The following is an 18791-nucleotide window of genomic DNA, read 5'->3' as shown; positions in this document are numbered from 1 at the left end:
GGCTGCTCGTCACTGCAAGTCAGAGAGTGAGAGAGTCCAGCCTCAACAGGTGCAGTGTCTGAATGTGAAGACTCACTCGTGACTCTAATGACAGTAAATGTGGTCTTAATCTTCACACTGGTCTTCGCTCCTTGGAATGACCTGCGTTCACCTGCTTCATTAGATGTGTGATGGTGAAACCTCACTGTCTCTCTCCTCCAGCTCACTGTCTTTGTTTCATTGGTTTATAACACAAACTGGACCTCCCCTTACTTTACTCTAATGAACGAGAGGAGGATGTGAACGTGTCCCTCTGTCCCTCCCTCTTTCTCCTGCCTTCTTTACCACAAATCCCCACCTCCCATGCCTCTTTTCTCTCACCATCTCTGGCTAATTCCAGCTGTGTACAGTTGAAAACACACACAATTATTCAGGAACATTAATCAATATCACATGAATCCGTTTTGATTTGCTCCAGATACTGTTTTTGACATCCTTTCAGTGGGTTTTTAACACTTCTTGGATGCTTAGTTTAGGTTATGGTTAGTCTATTTTGGTTCCTTTCACAGCGAGGCTCTTTGACAGACTTTAATATCAATGTGACAGAATAAAAGTTAGTTTTCATTTATTCACTCTGGTCAGATGTCACACACTTCCTAAAGATTGTTACTTGAATAAGATACAGGTACATTACTGTTGCATCAGCTGGTACTTTGTGAGGTTTTCATCAAAGAGTCACTCATCAGTTATGAACATTTCTAAGAATCTGCTTAGCTTTTAACATATTCTTTCATTAAGTGAAATTATTATTTATTTTGGTGCGAGTGGCAGAGTTTTGGAGATATTGGCCGCAGAGATGTCAGCCTTCTCTTGATTAAAATGGAAGTAGTTGCCACTCAGCTTGTGAGGCTCAAAGCAGCAAAAAACACATTTGTAAAACTCTACAGTAACGTCTCTTTTCAGAAATCATGAACCAGTTACTCTGGATAACCCACAGACCTTGTTGTGAGCAGCTCCATGTAGGAACTGATCATGATGGGATCCTCACAGAGGACCCAGCTGATGCAGCTTCAGGGGATTCTTATCAAAAATGTTTGTGCGTGTTTTGCATTTATGTAAAAATGTCAATATGCAGAAATACATTGCTATCAGATCAAAACATTCTGTATATTTTGGACCAGGACCCACTTTTTTCCCCCTAAGTCATTGCATATTAATGTGTTTATATACAGATGACTGTAACCCAGTTAAAATCATTCCCGTCCACTCTGACGCAGCTGGTATTGTTTTCACTTTATTGGTCTGTCTGAGGTCAATTTTGTCAGCACGATAGCATCACAACTGTGCAAGATACAGTCACACAACTTTACAGGTGTAGCTGAGATTAAAATGAAGGCCGAGTTCAAAGACAAGCCCGGTCCTTCCAATGAGTACTGAGTACTCGTGTAGTACTCGTTGGTTTGAACGTGAACACACTGATGTCACGGCTGGTATGATCCCAATCTAGTAATTATTATGATTATTATTACACTAACATCCAGGAACATTTTACGTTAAAACTGACAGGACAGACTCGAGGTCAGCCAGGATAAGGTTCATCTGAGGTCCCTTTAAGGTTTCTTGGAAGAAGCTGTCATGACTTTAATTGTGAAGACAAATCCAAGCATAATAAATGTCTCCATTAAACAACATTATGTTCACTTCTGTACATTAACAGTACAGAGAAATACATCTCATTCAATACTGTCAGGCCCCTATAAGAGGCTCAAGTATGAATGCATTGTAATAGATTACAAACTGTGGCGTTATTGACAACTGCAATAACTGTGACATATGATACGACCACTTCTCAATACACTCACAAGCACGGACAGCATTACGGTCTCTCACATCAGGCAGATAATGTAATGAAGCAATGACAGTGTGTGTGCGTGCGTGCGTGTGTGTAGATGTATGTGCCCGGAGACTATGTCATTTCTTAAGTGGGTCCATTATGTTTGTGGTCAATTAATGGTAACCTAAGACAAGACAAGAAACACATAAACACACATGCACGTTTTGGACGTACAAACAAGCTCTCAGGCTGCATGTGACTGTAACGGCTATCACAGCATTTCTGTAATGGACAATGATACTGTGAAACCTATACACGAACAAATATGAGACACTATTTGTCAGATGGTAGAATTGGACGGACTCGAAGAGGGAGTGGAAGATCGTCGCATGGATTTCTTTGTGAAAGGTGAAACCACCGTGAAAGTGATCATCATACAACCGGAAGGGTTCTATGTAAACACATCCACACTCAATACGTCTTTAACCGCAACATTAAGGACATGATGGCATGCAACCGCATACATGCACACACCACATGGAGCACCTACACAGTCTTCCTCTGTCAGTTCTGCTACAGCTACATTTGCATTTACTAAACATTGACTGGACTTTGGCGCTGGGGATGAGAATGATGGTCGCTCAGTCACTTTGGTCTCAGGTAGGGTTGTTTCGATAATGATACCCGTCTCAGAAAGGCCTCCGATGCTGCCTAAAATGCTGGAAGTGGCATCGGTGAGTACACGAATCTAAGCACCAATCCAACACCACATAATTTAATCAAAATTCAATGTAATTGGAAACTGGCCCTTCTCAGAGCCGTCCTTTACACATGAACGCAACTTAACAGATTTGTTTTTTACAGTACAAGCAGCCAATATCCGTTAACAGCAACCAAGCTGTGTAGCTTCAAGCACATCCATACAGGGTCTGTAGTACCACTGATAATACATCTAAAGTGCATGTTTTGTAACACACTGGTGTCGGATTGGTACTAAGTATTGGCCAATACAAAAAGTTCAGGTATCAGAATTGAGATTTACTGCAGTATTTTGATTTAACAGTCCCACAACAAATGGAGAGATTCAGAAACATGGCTTTGGTCTACATCGCATTTTAGGCCATGGACAGTGGTCGCAATTGAATAGATCAATAAAGGACATGGCCTATGTTACCCACAATGCAACTTGGCCACTGAGTCAGCTCACTTGATGCAACTTATGAGGTTACACGCAGCTTCTTCTGGAGCCACAAAAGGCGTCACTACTTTTTTAAACTACGCAGTCGTACTCAAGTCTTGTAAACACACTTTAATGTGCAGTCATACTGTACTAAGGGAACTGAGGTCACGGGGGGATCTTAATGCAAAAATCAATTCATATGGCTCCATGAGACAGAAATTAATGTCAAAAATATAACAACGTGCAACTGACAGTAAATCTGGGGGGGGGGTCATTCTCAGGACAGCCGGTCAGTCTGACTGCAGCAGGAAGAGTATCTTATCATCAACACGGTCAAAGTTGAGGTGAACCACACATCCGGTAGTGTTTGGCTCTTAAAAACCACCCCGTTCGACCCCAGTAGAGCAGACCTTTTACAAACCGCTGTGTACTTAGACCTCGGCCCCATGTGAAACCTCTCAAACATTCACCAGGGTCTCCATGTAACTTCTCCCTGATAACACACACTCCCCAACCACCCGCCTGTTTAATGGATCTGATGTACAACAGTGCAGAGTATGATGACTACAGTGACAGTTTTTGGGCTTTTTCTGTAAGGTAATGTAGAAGGAATCTCCCTGAGCTCCAGCATCATTACTACAGTGGATACAGTAGTTGCATCCTCTCATGTGGTGGGAAATAACAGTAAAATGTATTAATGTGTGTACTGAGAACAGTCACTTGCAAATTATTGTTTTTATGATGTTTTACAGTGTCTTAACTTTTTGGGGAATTGGTGTAGAAAAGCAGCGTACAAAAAACAAACAGCAAAGTGAGGATTTATTAAAAATGATGCATTTATTTATTTAAGCCTGAAAACATGACAAAACACAAAAAAACACTTAACTCCTGTTTGTAAATGCTTTACTCGGGAGGAACGAAAACTGTTCGCAACTAATAACTCCTACTCTCCTCATTGCTATAAAACTACATCAACCATCCCCATGGGTGAGATGAAACAAAAAACCCCCATCAAGATTTCTGGGAAGAGTGGTACACCAGTATACCACCATTTCACTGAGCTGTCGTATCAAATAGTACATGAGCTTTCAGAGTCCCTCACAAGATGTGTTTGTACTCTGTCAGCCCATTTGTGAGATCTCAACATGGAGATAATAAATGCTTGGTCCTTGGTTTGTGTGTATGCCGGGTTAAAGTGTGTGTGTTTAGTCAGACTCTTCCTCAGAGCTGGCAGGTGTGGACATAGCCTCTTCCTCCTCCTCGTCTGATTCCTGCTGAAAAAATATTTTAAAAAACAGATCAGTACAATGTGTGGGTGTAATACGTAACAAAAACAAGATGGTTTTTATTCCACATTTCACATGATAACATTAGGGTTGACATACAGTATATACTGGATTATTTAGCTCTCAAATAGCAATATAGGTTTTGTTTTTAAAAAAATAAAAGGAAAAAAAAAACAAAACAAAAAACAGGATTGGTCTGATTATAGCTGCGTCACATCAATGAATTTAGCCACATGATATAGTGGAGATATGTAGCCATGGTGACACTTAAACGCTTTCAAAACCTTTTCAAAATATTTTTTTTAATATCAAATTAAAGATTTTTGGACAAATCACCTTGATCATATTCAAACATTGCAGGTAAGTACAGCGTTTCCAACACATATGCTTTACTTGGGCAGTCAACCTAGGTATATGAACAGCCACACAAGTTTGATTTTTGAGTCTCTGAGTTCTCAGTTCGTCAAATACCTTTTTAAAAAGGACCTTCAGACACCTTTTATATAGCGCTTTCTATTTTGAGTCTAGGTTTGGTTCCCCTGCAGCTGTCCCTCAATCAGACCTGCAGGCTGTCAGCTTCTTTCAACAGTCCTCTCTCTTCCTCCTCAAACCATTCAGTCACTTTGAACGACTAGATTCCCTCAAACATAAAACACTTTGAAAATAAAATCACCGGCTGCTCACTAAAAAGCTTTCATAATATTTTTTTTTTCCAAATGACACAAAAAAGCTCTTTAGCTGTTTTTCAGCTACAGTATATCGTAGTGTTGCTGTCCTCAACTAGAGTTTAATACTACCACACATTGTTTTAGTGCACTTATGTCAATACTGCAAGCAAACAACCACCTGAACCACACTGTGGGTGTTTACTTTGTTGGTTATACTGTCCAGCACTAGAATATAATGGAAACCTGCTCGTCAGAAACAATTATAAGACATTTTGTAACAGCTAGTGGTGGAGAACAATGCAGCTCCCTAATGCGTGTATTAATACAAATAAACTGATATCCAGAAAACTGACTCACTGCAGCAAGTGCTGTCACAGAGATGGACAGGATGAATATGCTAATGGATTTTGCTGCAGATAATCACAATAACCATTACTGCCTTTACCTTCTTCCTCTTGGACTTGCTCTTGTGGTCCGAGTCCGATGAACTCTCGCTCGTCTCGATGAACTCTCGACTCTTGAAGCTGTCGTTGCCACCTCGCTCCTTGTCCTTATCTCCTCCTGCAGACTTCCTCTTTTTGTCATCCTTTTTACCAGCAGATTTTTTACTCTCCCTAACGGGTGAAGAGTTGGGAGAAAAAAAAAAAAAGGTGCATATAATTGAGACAGGTTGCAACAAGGGGAAAAAAAAGCTGTGTTGTTTTGTGTTGCGAGCCTTACTTCTTGGAAACCGAGGTTGATCCTCCACCACTCTCTTTGTACTCCTTCTTTGCTTTATCATAGTCCCTCTTGGCCTCTGCAGCCTTCGTGTCCCACTCCTGAAGATGACAGAGAGGCAGTCAAGTGTAAAGCAGAAGAATGAAACAAACATCATGGGACAAAGACTGCACATTATAATATGTTGTCTTTTTTGCTTTAGACATAAGATAAGGCTAGGCTTGCTTCGGACGTAGGTGAAAGATTCGGGCATGTTGGCAGTCATGACAAAGCATAACCTGGAGGGAGCAAATAACTTTCAGCTAAATGCCTTTTATACACTACATCAACTTAATTTCTTTTTCTCTGATTTAAAATATAACCTATTGCAAGATACTTGTATACATTTTAACTCTAAAGAAAATCCCCAGACTCACAGAAGACTCCGAGACCAAATAGACTAACAACGATAAGAGAAAATTATCCTTGCAGCAAACAGTGTTGATACGAATATGACATCAAATGACTTGATTTAATTCGGTTCATTTTCAATTTTGAGTTACATAAAGAAAGTGTTTTAGGTTACTCAGACACAATGTTTGTGTCACGCTGAGAAACAATGAGTGCAAAGAATACAGTTAAAACTCAAGTTTGAATTTTAAATTAATAAAACGAAAGCTTAGCAAAGCAAATCTATTTTAATTGAACTGATCCGACATACAGCTTTTACATATATTGTTCTATGGTCACAGCCATACTCCTTGAACACATACTCTCTCTAGTGTTGTGAGGGCAGAGGAGTAAATCTTATTCTGTCTCGTCCTCCTTGTTCTATCTCCTCACCTCCTTCTCGTCTTTGCCCAGTTGTCTCCACATCTCTCCGGCCTTCTTGGATATCTCTGTGATGGAGATGCCCGGGTTCTCAGACTTAATCCGCTCGCGGCTAGAGTTGAGCCACAGCATGTAGGCACTCATGGGCCTCTTGGGGCCGCCAGTGTCTTTCTGCTTCTTCTTCTTCTATGGTAGAAAATAAAGGAAATCAACGGGTAAATATGTGCAGTGATCCAAGTTAATATATACTGTACAGCTACTTTCAATACTAGGGGCATCCTTTCAAGAAAAACACAAACGTTTCTGATTGAATCTTCCTTACAGCCTGATATTTCTCTCGTCTTCTTCCTGTTGACTTACCTCTTTCCGTGGTTTCCTTTCTTTTTTCTCCTTAACCGGTTTGGCTTTCTTTGCCTTCTTCTTCTTCGCGCTCTCATCCTCACTATCGTCCCCATCTTCACTACTGTCGCTTGCAGAGGCATTGCTGTCGTACCTGATTGACAGATATGGAGAAAACAGGACAGGAAGCCAGGAGTTACTTCAGCTGGTTGAAACAAAGTCAGGGTGACAGAAAGAAAAATTAACAAAAAGTCACTCACTCTTCCGCAATGTCGTCATCTTCTTCTCCGGGATTAAACGACTCATCTGAAGGGTGAAATGGGACATAACAGCCTCTGATCAAACCCACTGATCTCATGAACTCAACATGTATTTCCTACTTCTATCATACTAAGACTGTTACTCACCGCTTTCGGCATCTGATTCGTCACTGTCGTTGCCCTCCTCTCTGATCTTGCCCTCTGCCTTCATCCTCTCCAGGTAGGCATCGTGCTGGTCTTCGTCAGAGTCGCTGTACTCGTCAATTTTACCTTTCATGCCCTGAAAGTAAACTGAACGGTAAAAAAAAAATCCCAAACCAACAAGACCAACAATACAGCATAGCTTTTCATGACCTAACAGTCATGCAGAGGGCTGCAAATCAGCAAAACTTTCAAAGTTGATTATTTAGTCAATAAAATGCAAGAAAACACACAAAAAAAGCAAATTTCACAGAACTTTAGTTTCTTCATCTTCAGCTTTTTGCAGTTTAGTTTAGCATTACACAAAAACTGTGTAAACAGTAGTTGTTGATAAAACCAAGCTATCTTCTTCTCCTCCCACGTGGTCTCTCATCACCATGTATCTATGACAACGCCTGCTAGCAGACTAACAGGCGACAAAGTCAAGGAGGCTCTTAAATTAACAAAAAACAACAGGAAATGGATAACAGGCCCATTCATTTTCACTGACCCACGCTGCTGACCCTGTCACCATGGCAACAGATGGCCATGTTAACAGCAAACCTGAGTTGGTGATTGGACTGTGTTGTCAGACAGACCGGGACCTCATACATTTCAACATACAGCATTAATGCAATCAGCTCTGTCTGTGTGAGGCAGCGGTCTTGATGACAGCTGTGTCGAGTGTTAAAGCACACCAAAAGCCCCCGGGCCACACATTAGTCAGCACGATGCAAACAATTATCAGTCACACTCCACCCCCCCCCAGTGTCCCATGATTAGTCATAAATCAATGAGGATTTATCAGGTTCAACCCCAATCGTGTTGGTAATGTCCAAACAAAATCAAGATTATAAGACACAATCCTCTGTAACACACACACACACACACACACGCATACACACAGGAGCACGCCATGCAAGCAGAGATCACTCCACACCGATAAAATCAAGAGTCTAATTCACACGTGACGCCCATGACCATACCCACCTTCTTCTACAGGGGTACAAGGACAGACATACAGGAGAAGGGCAACAAGCATCAATATCTGGGATGAAGTCTGACAAAACACACGTAATATGTTTGTTTACACACTGGGATGAGATGTTAGAATAATTATTAAAGTTACCTCTTTGAACCCTCTGTTCTTGATGTTGAGCTTCTTGGCATTAACAAAGTCAAACAGTTTGCCATACTCTTCTCTACAGGAAAGGAGAAAAAAAAAGGGTGGACAAGGTCAGAGTGTGAATATGACCTAACGTCTATATTAATGTTCTCACATCTATTCTCAACAACAATGGATGCGACTTTTAGCGTTTTTTTAAATGCATTAGTACGTGATATTTCTGGTCTCATGCTCGCTGACTTTTTCAATGTTTGTATGGTTTAATTACAGTAAAACATCTTACAATCCTACTATCGGAATCAGCATCAATCACTAAAATCCAATACTGGTCAGGCTCCAGTTAAATATGAAATGAAAGTGAACGTCTGTTAACACTAATGCAGAGGATGAGTTTTAGTGCTTAGTGCTCTAATGTTTAATTACTGTGATAAGATGGAGAAGCAAAATCAGCAATGTGGCAAATGCGGCGGAGCTCAGGCATCCAGAAACCAAAGTGATAACTTCTTCATCCGCTGAAGTAATTCACAGGGTACAAAAATGTAAAAAAAAAAAAAAAAATGTTCGTAAATATGTAAAATGTGCTTATTTATATATATCTTCTTTTACTTGTTTAAGCGTACTTTCTTACACTGTCATCATCTTAGTTTATTGATATCTTTAGGAAGATAATGATGGAAAAAAGGAATCAAAAACATGCCCATACTGACACAAAGGATCAGAAACCTGGATAATGTCAGAATAATCTTTATGGGAGTATTAATAACCATGTTCCTCTGGCGCACTTGAGACAGTGAATATCTGTGTCCTCACCTCTCAATGCTGCTGAAGGTGTACTGATTTCCCTGCTTGGTCTCGATCTCAAAGTCGAAGGACCGGGTTGTGGTGGTGCCTCGGGCGAAGTTCACACAGGAGATCTCCTCGAAACGCAGGTGCACGGGGGGCTTGTGGACATAAATGAAGCCCCTCTCCAGGGGGTAGAGGAGGCCTGAGGATGCCTTGTAGGAGCAGGTGATGCACTGAGCCCCGGAGTGACTGTAGAGGAATGAGGCACGTTTAACAGGATTTACTTAAATATGAAATAAAATGTGTTCTGAATGCGTTTATTAGGTGCTTACCCCTGGAAGTTTCCAGGTACAGTGATCTTTCGGTTTACCAGCGCCTTCATCACCCTGCTGACCATCTCATACAGAGAGCCTGACATGTTTTTACTGAGCTTGCCCTCAAAGCGGCGCTCCACATCCTCCCTGTTAGACACACAGAGGAAAAAACAGGTTTAATATCTTAAAGGAAACACTTTGACAGCTTTCTGGTGTTTGTAAGAAACAATACAAGGAGCAGAAGAAGTTGCTGGAGCCACTTTAAACACATAAAAATTACTCCTCCAGATATCTGCTTCCCCCTTGTGGATAAGAAGCGTGTACTGGACACTGACAGCAGGCTCCTACCCGCAGCCTATAAAACCATGGTGTGAGATACTCACTCGCTCATGTTGAGAGTGAGGCTGATGTCCTCCTCCTTGGAGAAGAGCAGAATGAGGAAGTGATAACGTGTCTGACCCTGCTTGATCGGAGGATCCAGACTGATCTATTGAAACAAAAAAATAAAAATAAAAAAAAAGTGTGAGAAGGAACGACAGAAATAACAATAAGGGGGGAAAAAAAGCCCAATTGGGGTACAAAGTAAAAAAAAAAAGTCTGATAAATGAGGAACAAGAGTCCACTTACAACAAAAAACATCTGCCTCTGATCCTTGTGTGGCAGCAGGAACAGACGTAGCACGGTGGTGTAGGGAATCTTGTAATCGAAGGTCTTACCATGGAGGTGAAGGAATGTCGGGTAGATACGGATGTCGTATCTGAGTGAGGAAAAAGAGAGAAATGATAGAGCAGTTTAGATAAATTATTAACAAAGTCTCACTATGGCTCAACTCAGCATGTTTACATTGACTCGTAGCACGGAAATTAGCTCCATTACCAGCCCTGTAGTTGAGGTATTTGATCACTAACCTCCTTCCCATGTTATATCAATTTCAGAGAACACAAATAAGGAAATATTGAGTGACTGTTTTGTTGATCGTCTACCTTCCTCTGGGCGTAAGACACTGCAGCTCTTTGAAGATACACACAGCGTCTCCTGTGGCCTGGATCACATCAGCCTTAGACAACACGCTCTGAGCAAACGCCTGTAGGGAAAACGCACACTTTTAGGACTATTATTAACGGAGATTAAAAAAACAAACAAACAAAAATAGAGGAAGAACTAGTCATAGAAAAGGAAGTGGCCCATCCGTCCTCACCTCAACAGGGTCTTGTCGTTCATCCGACTGGCTGGGCGGGACGTAGAATCGGACCTCCATGAGCGAGACCTCAGTGTCGTCATTCTGGTGGAACTCCAGAGTGACTTCGTTCTTTCCCGTGGCGCACTGGGACACGTTGGACAGTGGGACCTCGAACGCTGTGTTGTCATTTACATCAAATGATAACAGCGGCCCTGTGTGGGAGAGGGAGTGAGAAACAAGAAAACCTATTGTCAGCAGCAGCTTATTTTTTCAAATCTTTAACAATCCATTTATGTTTTTCAGTGAGATGCTATTATTATTATTATTATTATTATTATTATTATTATTATTATTATTATTATTATAAGACTTTTTGTTGTTAAGGGGTGCAAAACAAGTTGACTTTCCAAATTCTCTAAATAAAAAGCTATGAACCGAGATCTTTATGGATCATTTGGGTTGACAACACTTGAATCATTGAGAAAAACTGATCCTTTGATGTCCTAGCTGCTAATCGATAATGATTTTGCAATGAATCGGCTGAGAACATTTTTGTTGTTGTGTGTATTCATTACCTGAGAACTTGGCTGTTCCCCAGTTCCACCCCTTCACACACATGTCCTTCTCTGTCAGCTCCAATTTGTAGTTAGTCTTGAAAAACTCAGAGATCTTCTCTAAGTCCTGATTCACAAAAGGTAAGAGGGGAGAACAGAGAGGCGGAGAGCCACGAATAGAGGAGAGAAAAAAAGTTGACGGGAGAGAAAGTGATGAAAGGACAAGGAGGGAGTAAAAACAAGAAAAAGAAGAAGACTTCAGGTTAACAAGTCAGTAACACACCGGCACTGCATGGGTCAAAGCTTAGAAAAACAAGCTCCAAAAAGGGTGAGGGATGGAGGGCTAATTAATCACAACGCAATTATAACCATGCCTGCCGCTGAGGCCTCTTGGGAACTGTGGAGGTGAACGTAATCCATCCGCCCTCTTTGTCCTCCTCCCTCCAAACCACCGCTGACAATCAGCCTGTTTATTTATCCTCCAGGCCTGCTTACAACTGGAGAGGACCCACACTCACACACAGCGACAAACACATGGTCAATCACACATACACACAGGCACTGTCCGAGTAGTACACACACATGTGGAAGTGATTGTGGTGTGCGAGTGTGTGCAGGGTAGAGAATGAGACTCTGTGGGAAACAGAGTTTACGCACCTGGATATCTGCCTGTCCATAAGGTTATTACAGCCAATTAGATCCCAGAGAGTCAGTGTGTGTATGTGTGTGCGTGAATGCGTGCGTGTGCTAGGGTTCATCAGCGTGTTTGTTAGCCTGGATTAAGGCGTTGTTTAGATAGGAGAGCATGTGTGAGCAGATGTGTAAATGCATCAAAATCAAAGAGTTTGTGTAGAAGTGGCCCGTCTGTGTTGATGTGTGAATGTGTGTATGTGTGTGTGTGTGTGTGTGTGTGTGCATGCGTGTGTGAGTGAGAGTGTGTGTTCATTCCCACTGTCCTCATCAGGCCTGCTGTTGAGTGTTTCTCTACTCCTCATTACAGTTTTGGCAGATTTGTTGTTGCTCAGCTCATTTAATCATAATAAACACAAACCCCCCCACGACCACACACACACACACACACACACACACACACACACACACCGTCTGTCTTTTATTACAACATTTTTCAACCATGTTCTCCCAACAACTTTCAACCTCTCATTTGTGAAAACTGTCGCTGTACCAAGAAAAACTAGTTGGCTCTTTCTAAAGTCAAGAAAATGTATTCATTGTTTCTTTTTCCTTTTCTAATTATTGTGTTTTGTCCTTTTGCACTTGGCTACATGCAGCACGTATTAAATAGAAAAAACACACATGCTGCTTTTCATGCCCTGAACATGACCACTCAATCTAGATTGTTATCAGGTTTCATTTAGATCCATTGTTTGGTCTATGAAATCCTAGAAAATAGCAACAAAAAAAACCCACACACAATTTTCTACATTTCTATTTTCTATCAATGTGTATAAACAAAAAAGATATCCAATTTTCTAGAGATGTACGATATGGATTTTTTTCACCTGCTTTTCATGGACGAAACCGATAAGATAACTGATCATTTCACATTTAAATATTTTTAGCACAGCTGAAGGTAAAAACGCTAAAAAGTCGTGAGCAAAGACGATTTAAAATGTCGTAGCTCTGAGAACATTTGTCGTGTTAACAATGTGGACTTTCTCCCTCCTCTCTGAACCCTTGTGGTATTGCTAATTGCTATTGTGTTGTCTTCTTATTATAACTCTGTTAATTGGCGAACCACAAACCATCTTTACAGTTGCATACTGCCACCTACCGCAACAGAGCATGTAGCTGAGCTTGGTTAAGTCAATGAAACCAATTTGGCAAAATATTTTCTGCATTATTTATCAACAATACATTTCAGATACCAATAAATTGCCAATAATATAAATTTCCAGACATCGGTCGAATAATTGATCAGGCAGATACTATATATTGTGCATCCCTACAATTTTCACTGATAGAAACCAGAGAAAAACGGCAGATGCTCGTGTTTAACATGCCGGATTTGGCTTTTTTTTTAAATGATTACCGACTTAAACAATTAATTGTTAATCAAAATCATCAAAATAGATGCTGCTTCATTTTCTGACACGTGACTAATCGTCTTATTCTTTCCGTTCTACATTCAATATCAGATTTTAGTGCTCGACAGTTCGATACTTGGTGCTGCAGAAACACAGCACTCTTATTATCTTATAATATTAATGATGGCCTGGGCCAGCGACAAACTACACGTGAAATTAACATGAGCAGCCTCTACAATCACAGCTCCACCAGCAGTCATTTAAAGGTCAGCTACGTAATATCGTCTCTGGCAGAGATTCAATGTGTTGCTCGAGGACACTACAGACGGACAGATGCATCACAGCTTCTGTACAGCTCGCCAGCGGCTAAACCTCAAGCCAACTCCCGATTACCGACACTGGCTGTGGGATAATAAACAATGACATCACGCCCTGCGCTCCGGGACGAGAGGATCCATCTTAAAAAAAAATACGCTGATTAACCCCAGGAGACGCAGACTGCAGGTTATATCCACTCCTCTATCTCTCCATCCCAGTTTTTACTTGCGTGCTGACATTCCCCATACACTCCGAGCAGCGGGGGGAAAAAAATTATGGTGATAAAAAACAAACATGACCGCAATTTTTTTTCTTGTCTGTCTTCTGAGCCAAATTGTTTCAGTGGATTGATATAAACACTGACTCACATGAGCCGATGATTACACTGTTTATGGAACACACATGCTAGCACTGGTTTCCCTCATTAATCCCATTAGGAGCGTCGGAGAGAAGAGCCGACTCATTCACATACTTTTGATAGCAACGCACATACAAACACGCACACACAAGCAGTGGCCTTTTTCGCAGGATGGTAGCGTTTTTTTCAGTGGAAATGTCAGACAAGGGAAGTTGTTTATCGGCGGTCCCCCTGCTTGCGTTACATCCTTCGTCATAAACACGGCGCTGAGCTAACCAGCAGTGTGTGTCAGTCTGTAATATTCCACTGTTGCCTTGTTCTCCTCCAAGTAAGGTAACAATTATTTCCCAGAAACAGAAATATACAACCAGAGAGAAAGATTTGGAGTCTGTTGAGGAATTGCAACGGGAAAAAGAAAGACGGCATCAGACTAACGTTATTTTTTTAATGTTATTTTTTTTATTTAGTTTTAGTCTTTGAATGATGTCCTTATTAGTTTTTATCTTATTTAGTCAACCTCATCCTGTTTTTGTTGACTAATAGAGTATTTAAGGCCTAATCAAATAAAACCATGATTATTTTCATATAGTTTTAGTTGATTAAAAATGTTGACATTTTAGTTTTGTCAGTCATCAGATTATATTAAACAATTCAGTCAATCTAGTCTAGCTTAAAATCAATACCTTTGTCATCTTAGTCAAGCTTATTTGTCTGTTATCATACTCACAAAGTAAGTGGGCCTATTTCATTCAGGTTATGCAAGCATATTACTGCAAACACCTTTATTAAACTGTGTATTTGTGGGCAAGTTATTTTTTTAAATAATATATTCAAATAAATTCATTTTGATGGCAATGTGAAGGACAAATAAAGACGGCATTTTATGTAGTAAGTTAGCTGCTCAGGTGCAATGCATACTGGGCTGCTGTTTATGATCGCAGGACGTTATTTTCTCGTCTCAGTCGCGGAAAAAAACAGTCACTGTCCTTCATAATTAGTCATAGTTTTTGTCAACAAAATTAACACTACACGAGAGCCTAGTCAACATTGTAAACCTAAAAAACTGTAAAACAACTGATTCACTGCAAAAATGAAGCCTGCAGGTATGACATGCACATGATTTTCTTTTCTTTTTTTAACTCACTGTGTCTCTGAAGCCGTCATATTTGTAGATGTGTCCTGTGCTGGTGCCCAGCTTGATGCCGTGACCTAAACATACTCGTCTCCACTGAGCCAGGTTGAGCTCACTAGCCGGGATGCTGTCCACCCTCCCCGTCTTGCTGCTCTTATAAACCACATTCTGTTTGCTGAAACGCAGCCGCCCGTCATTCTGCAGCGACAAAGGAAAGACACACAGAGACAGTCAGACACAGGAACTTGTGTTAAATTGCTTGTTTGAAGGTAAGTTGACTAAAAGATTAGTCCGCTGACAAAAATGTATTAACTGTTTAAGCAGTTTTTAAAAGCAGAAATACCAAAAAGTCACAATTCATATTATATCCAATTTCTCTAAGGACATAAATGCAATATCAAGTCGTCTACTTTGGTTCTGGGAAGATGCAATTGTCATTTTCCCCTTTTACTGATATTTTATAGACCAAAATATATATTAATAATAATTAATATAAGGGTTAGTTGCTGCCCTAATCCACAGCGATAACTTCTTAACAATAATGATCATGCATGAAATTTTTTTAAATATTTTTCCTCAACACAACTCACAATAAAGAAACAAATTTGTCCAAAGCTGAAAAAGATGAATTGTATTTTTTAGAAGTTTAATTTAAAACTTCATTGATGTATTTTTGAACTTATACATAATCTTGTACAAATCTCAGTACATGCAAAGAAGGTCACTAATTTCAGATTCTGGCTATTGTTGTATACTCGATGTTGTTTTTGTCTTGGTGTTTGTGTGTTTAACTTTATTCACAGGGTAACATCATTGCTTGGCTAGTATTATGTCTTTTTAAAGTTGATATCAGCCTGTGCTTCTGTATTATTTTGAACTGTTTTCCTGTATGGGTCCTCTCTACACATCAGTTTAGAGAGCAGAGGTGTCTGATGAGGATACTGACCCAGGAGCCTTTCACCTCCTGGTAAATCTCGTTGAACTCCAGTGTGTCTCCCATCTCAGCTACTGATGCTCTGCACAGGAGGAAAAATCCATTAGATAGAACCAAACATTCATATATCAAGCATAAAAAAAAATTTCCACTGGGTTTTAAGCTGCATTTTGAGTTTGGGATATAAAAGGTCCCATTTATCCCTGAAATAGTTGGATGTTGATGACAACATGGTGGTCAGACACGCAGTGACTAAGGTAGCTAAACCAAACATTGAGTCAGACTCAGGATGGAGGGAGAAACCATCCTGTGTTGATGTAACTTAAACACTAAAAGCAGTATTTTCCTGTTTACCTTTGGTTTTATTTGTCATAATCGCATTTCTGAGTGAAGCTAGCCACCGCGCTCACACAGTTTAAAGCACCGAGCAGAGCTAGCTAACAGTTCACGTTGCTGACCTTTAGCTGTTAAAATCCACACCGCGGAGTTCAACAATTGCAAATATTATTTTCCTCCGACGTAAATCAGTCAGTAACAATCAGGTGCCGCTATTTTTTAGCCAGAAACGATCACTTACATCCATGCTGCGCCACTAAAACAAAGCTAGGCTAACTTGAACTGCACCAGGTGCGCTTCTTTTACACATCATCGCTGCACTGAGTCCCGACTGAATCATAATAGAAGGCGACATGCGCTACAGCACCGCCCCGGAGAGAGGCGGCGTACATCAAATCGAGCGATTCAGCAGAGCTAGGCCGGCGAGAAGAAATGAAGTGATGATCAGAGTTAATTCTGCGAAAGAAGAAGCGCCAAAGAAACGCACGCATGTGTCCGACACTCCCGCGTTACCTACAAAGATCCCCGAAGTAGTTTCTAAACAAGCGAAACGATGCAATTTGAAAACGTCATGTCTTACTGTCAATGTGATGAGCGGCTTCGCCTGTTTCCCGCGTGTAGCATCGGGAGCTAGCCCTACGTCACAGGAAAGACTCAGGCGCTGTTTGTATTTACTTCCGGTTTGGCAAAGGGTGTTTTTTTTTCTTTTAATCATTTATTATTAAAGCCTTCAGGGGGAAAGTGTGCAGCCTCTACTGCATTTAAGGCGCATGTGTTTGTCTAGTTTTTGAACTACGGAGTTGCTAATTTTAACTTTAATGTTTAAACACAGACAGTTGTCACAGAGTCCGCGAGGCAGAGCGGACGGCAGTGGCGACGTGTCACCACTAGATGGCACGCGACACATCTGGTGAAATGGGCCAGGTATGTTTCTATTATATTATATTATATTATATTATATTATATTATATTATATTATATTATATTGTCAATTTTATTCAGTTGATTCAAAAAATATATATTAATCCCAAATATTGTAATATAATAGTGCCTGTAGTGCATCCGTGTAGGGGTAGTTCATCTCTAGTGACAGTAAAAAGTTGATATAATTTGTTTTACCAACTTGCAGTATGCAGGCTGTTTATTTAACTATAGATTTAGCACAGTTCAGAGCAGATTTAATGTGACTGTAGGGGGCGGGGGGAAACACTTTGCATGCTCATAACCAGATTAGCCTCCTAACACTGGGGCAAACATAAACTGTTTCTCTCAGGCTCTGCGCACATGTTTTCAACTGAATTAAGTAATTTGATTTAACAGATAAATATAAAAAAAAAGAAAATGCAATAAACAGTAAAAGCGCAAAAGTAAAACAAGCAGAATTGAATCGTCTTTGCTCACAAATCTGGACCTATTTGTGTGAGACAAATTATCATTTTAAATCGGACAAAACCAGATGAAACTAAGTCAACTTGGTGTTTTTGGGGCCTCGGGAGAGTTTCGTACAAAATTTAACAAGATGCGCCGACTCCAGAGGATTTATTTGTAGGTCGGACCCAGAACAAATTGAGTATCAGCAGTTATTACACCTCCACCTTGTGCGCGCACGACCGACATGTGCGCGCCTCTGTGCGTAAGTGAGCGCGCGCTGCTGTTGGTATGCTGAGTGACAGCTGGAGGTGAAAGAAGAAGATCACTGTAATCCCATTGTTAATAAAAACTTAGACCAGGTTGAATGAAAGGAGAAGAAAGACCCGGCGAGGAGCAGGCAAACACTTGTCTTCATCCACGAAAACAGACGGAATATGACCTTATAGGGACTCAGTGTTTATAACTCGTGTTACAAGTTTATTGGAGGCCTCTGACTAAAAATATTCCGCACATTCATCTCACTTCGTTTCTGAATCTTTACTGATATTGTTAAGCTGCTTTTTCTTTTCTTTTCTTTTCTTTTTCTTCCATCATTTTTAATTTTTTTAATTTTAAATTATTTTAAGATTATTTTGGGGCCTTTTTCTGCGTAAAAACCCCCCCAATGTAAATTCAATTATTTAATTGGAGGTGTAGGAATGAAAAATAATGATTAAAAAGCCAACATGAAAAGAAAAAGAGAGTTGGAGATAAAGTAGTCGAGAGATCATTTAATTCCCTGTTTCTCCGGATGGTTTGCCGGATCGTCCCGGCCTGCTCTCCACTGATCCGGCCGGACTCGCACCTTGTTAGAGGGGGAAGCAGATTAAAGATCAAACGGCCGCGGTCAGATTACTTTCAGGAGGATGACGAGGGGAGAGAGACAGAAATGAGTTGCGACAAGTCCCGTGGTTCAGCGGCTCTGTCAAGTCGAGCTGCGATGCGTCAACCCGGTGAATCACCAGCAACCGAGGAGGAGGATAACGACAGCAGGAGAGACAGGGAGGGGAGGAGAAGGAGAAGGAGAAGAAGTGAAGGAGGAGGAGGA

The 18791-nt window shown here is 40.7% G+C and overlaps 1 protein-coding gene across 4 annotated transcripts; it reads right to left on the bottom strand.

The window, feature by feature from the left end:
- Window positions 1–3811: 3811 nt before the first annotated feature.
- On the bottom strand, window positions 3812–16985 carry ssrp1a (structure specific recognition protein 1a). 4 transcript variants are annotated; one of them, XM_073487184.1, is made up of 18 exons: window positions 16914–16985; window positions 16010–16079; window positions 15076–15261; window positions 11232–11337; window positions 10675–10868; window positions 10460–10560; window positions 10104–10233; window positions 9860–9963; window positions 9495–9623; window positions 9190–9411; window positions 8383–8455; window positions 7221–7353; window positions 7074–7119; window positions 6835–6967; window positions 6487–6660; window positions 5668–5765; window positions 5393–5561; window positions 3812–4267 (listed from the first exon to the last, which is right to left on the bottom strand). In XM_073487184.1, the coding sequence occupies exons 2-18, from the start codon at window positions 16061–16063 to the stop codon at window positions 4199–4201; spliced, it is 2121 nt and encodes a 706-aa protein (XP_073343285.1). In that variant the 5' UTR covers window positions 16064–16079; window positions 16914–16985; the 3' UTR covers window positions 3812–4198. The 4 variants fall into 4 exon arrangements, with proteins under 4 accessions (XP_073343285.1, XP_073343286.1, XP_073343288.1 ...); XM_073487185.1 differs by lacking the exon at window positions 16914–16985 and adding an exon at window positions 16575–16661; XM_073487187.1 differs by having other exon boundaries at window positions 4106–4264.
- Between the last annotated feature and the right edge of the window lie 1806 nt (window positions 16986–18791).

This window comes from Pagrus major, chromosome 18, assembly GCF_040436345.1.
Source record: "Pagrus major chromosome 18, Pma_NU_1.0".
In the NCBI taxonomy this organism is placed as follows: Eukaryota; Metazoa; Chordata; class Actinopteri; order Spariformes; family Sparidae; genus Pagrus; species Pagrus major.
The sequence above is the reverse complement of the archived record's forward strand: the minus strand, read 5'-3'. Positions and strand labels throughout refer to the sequence as shown.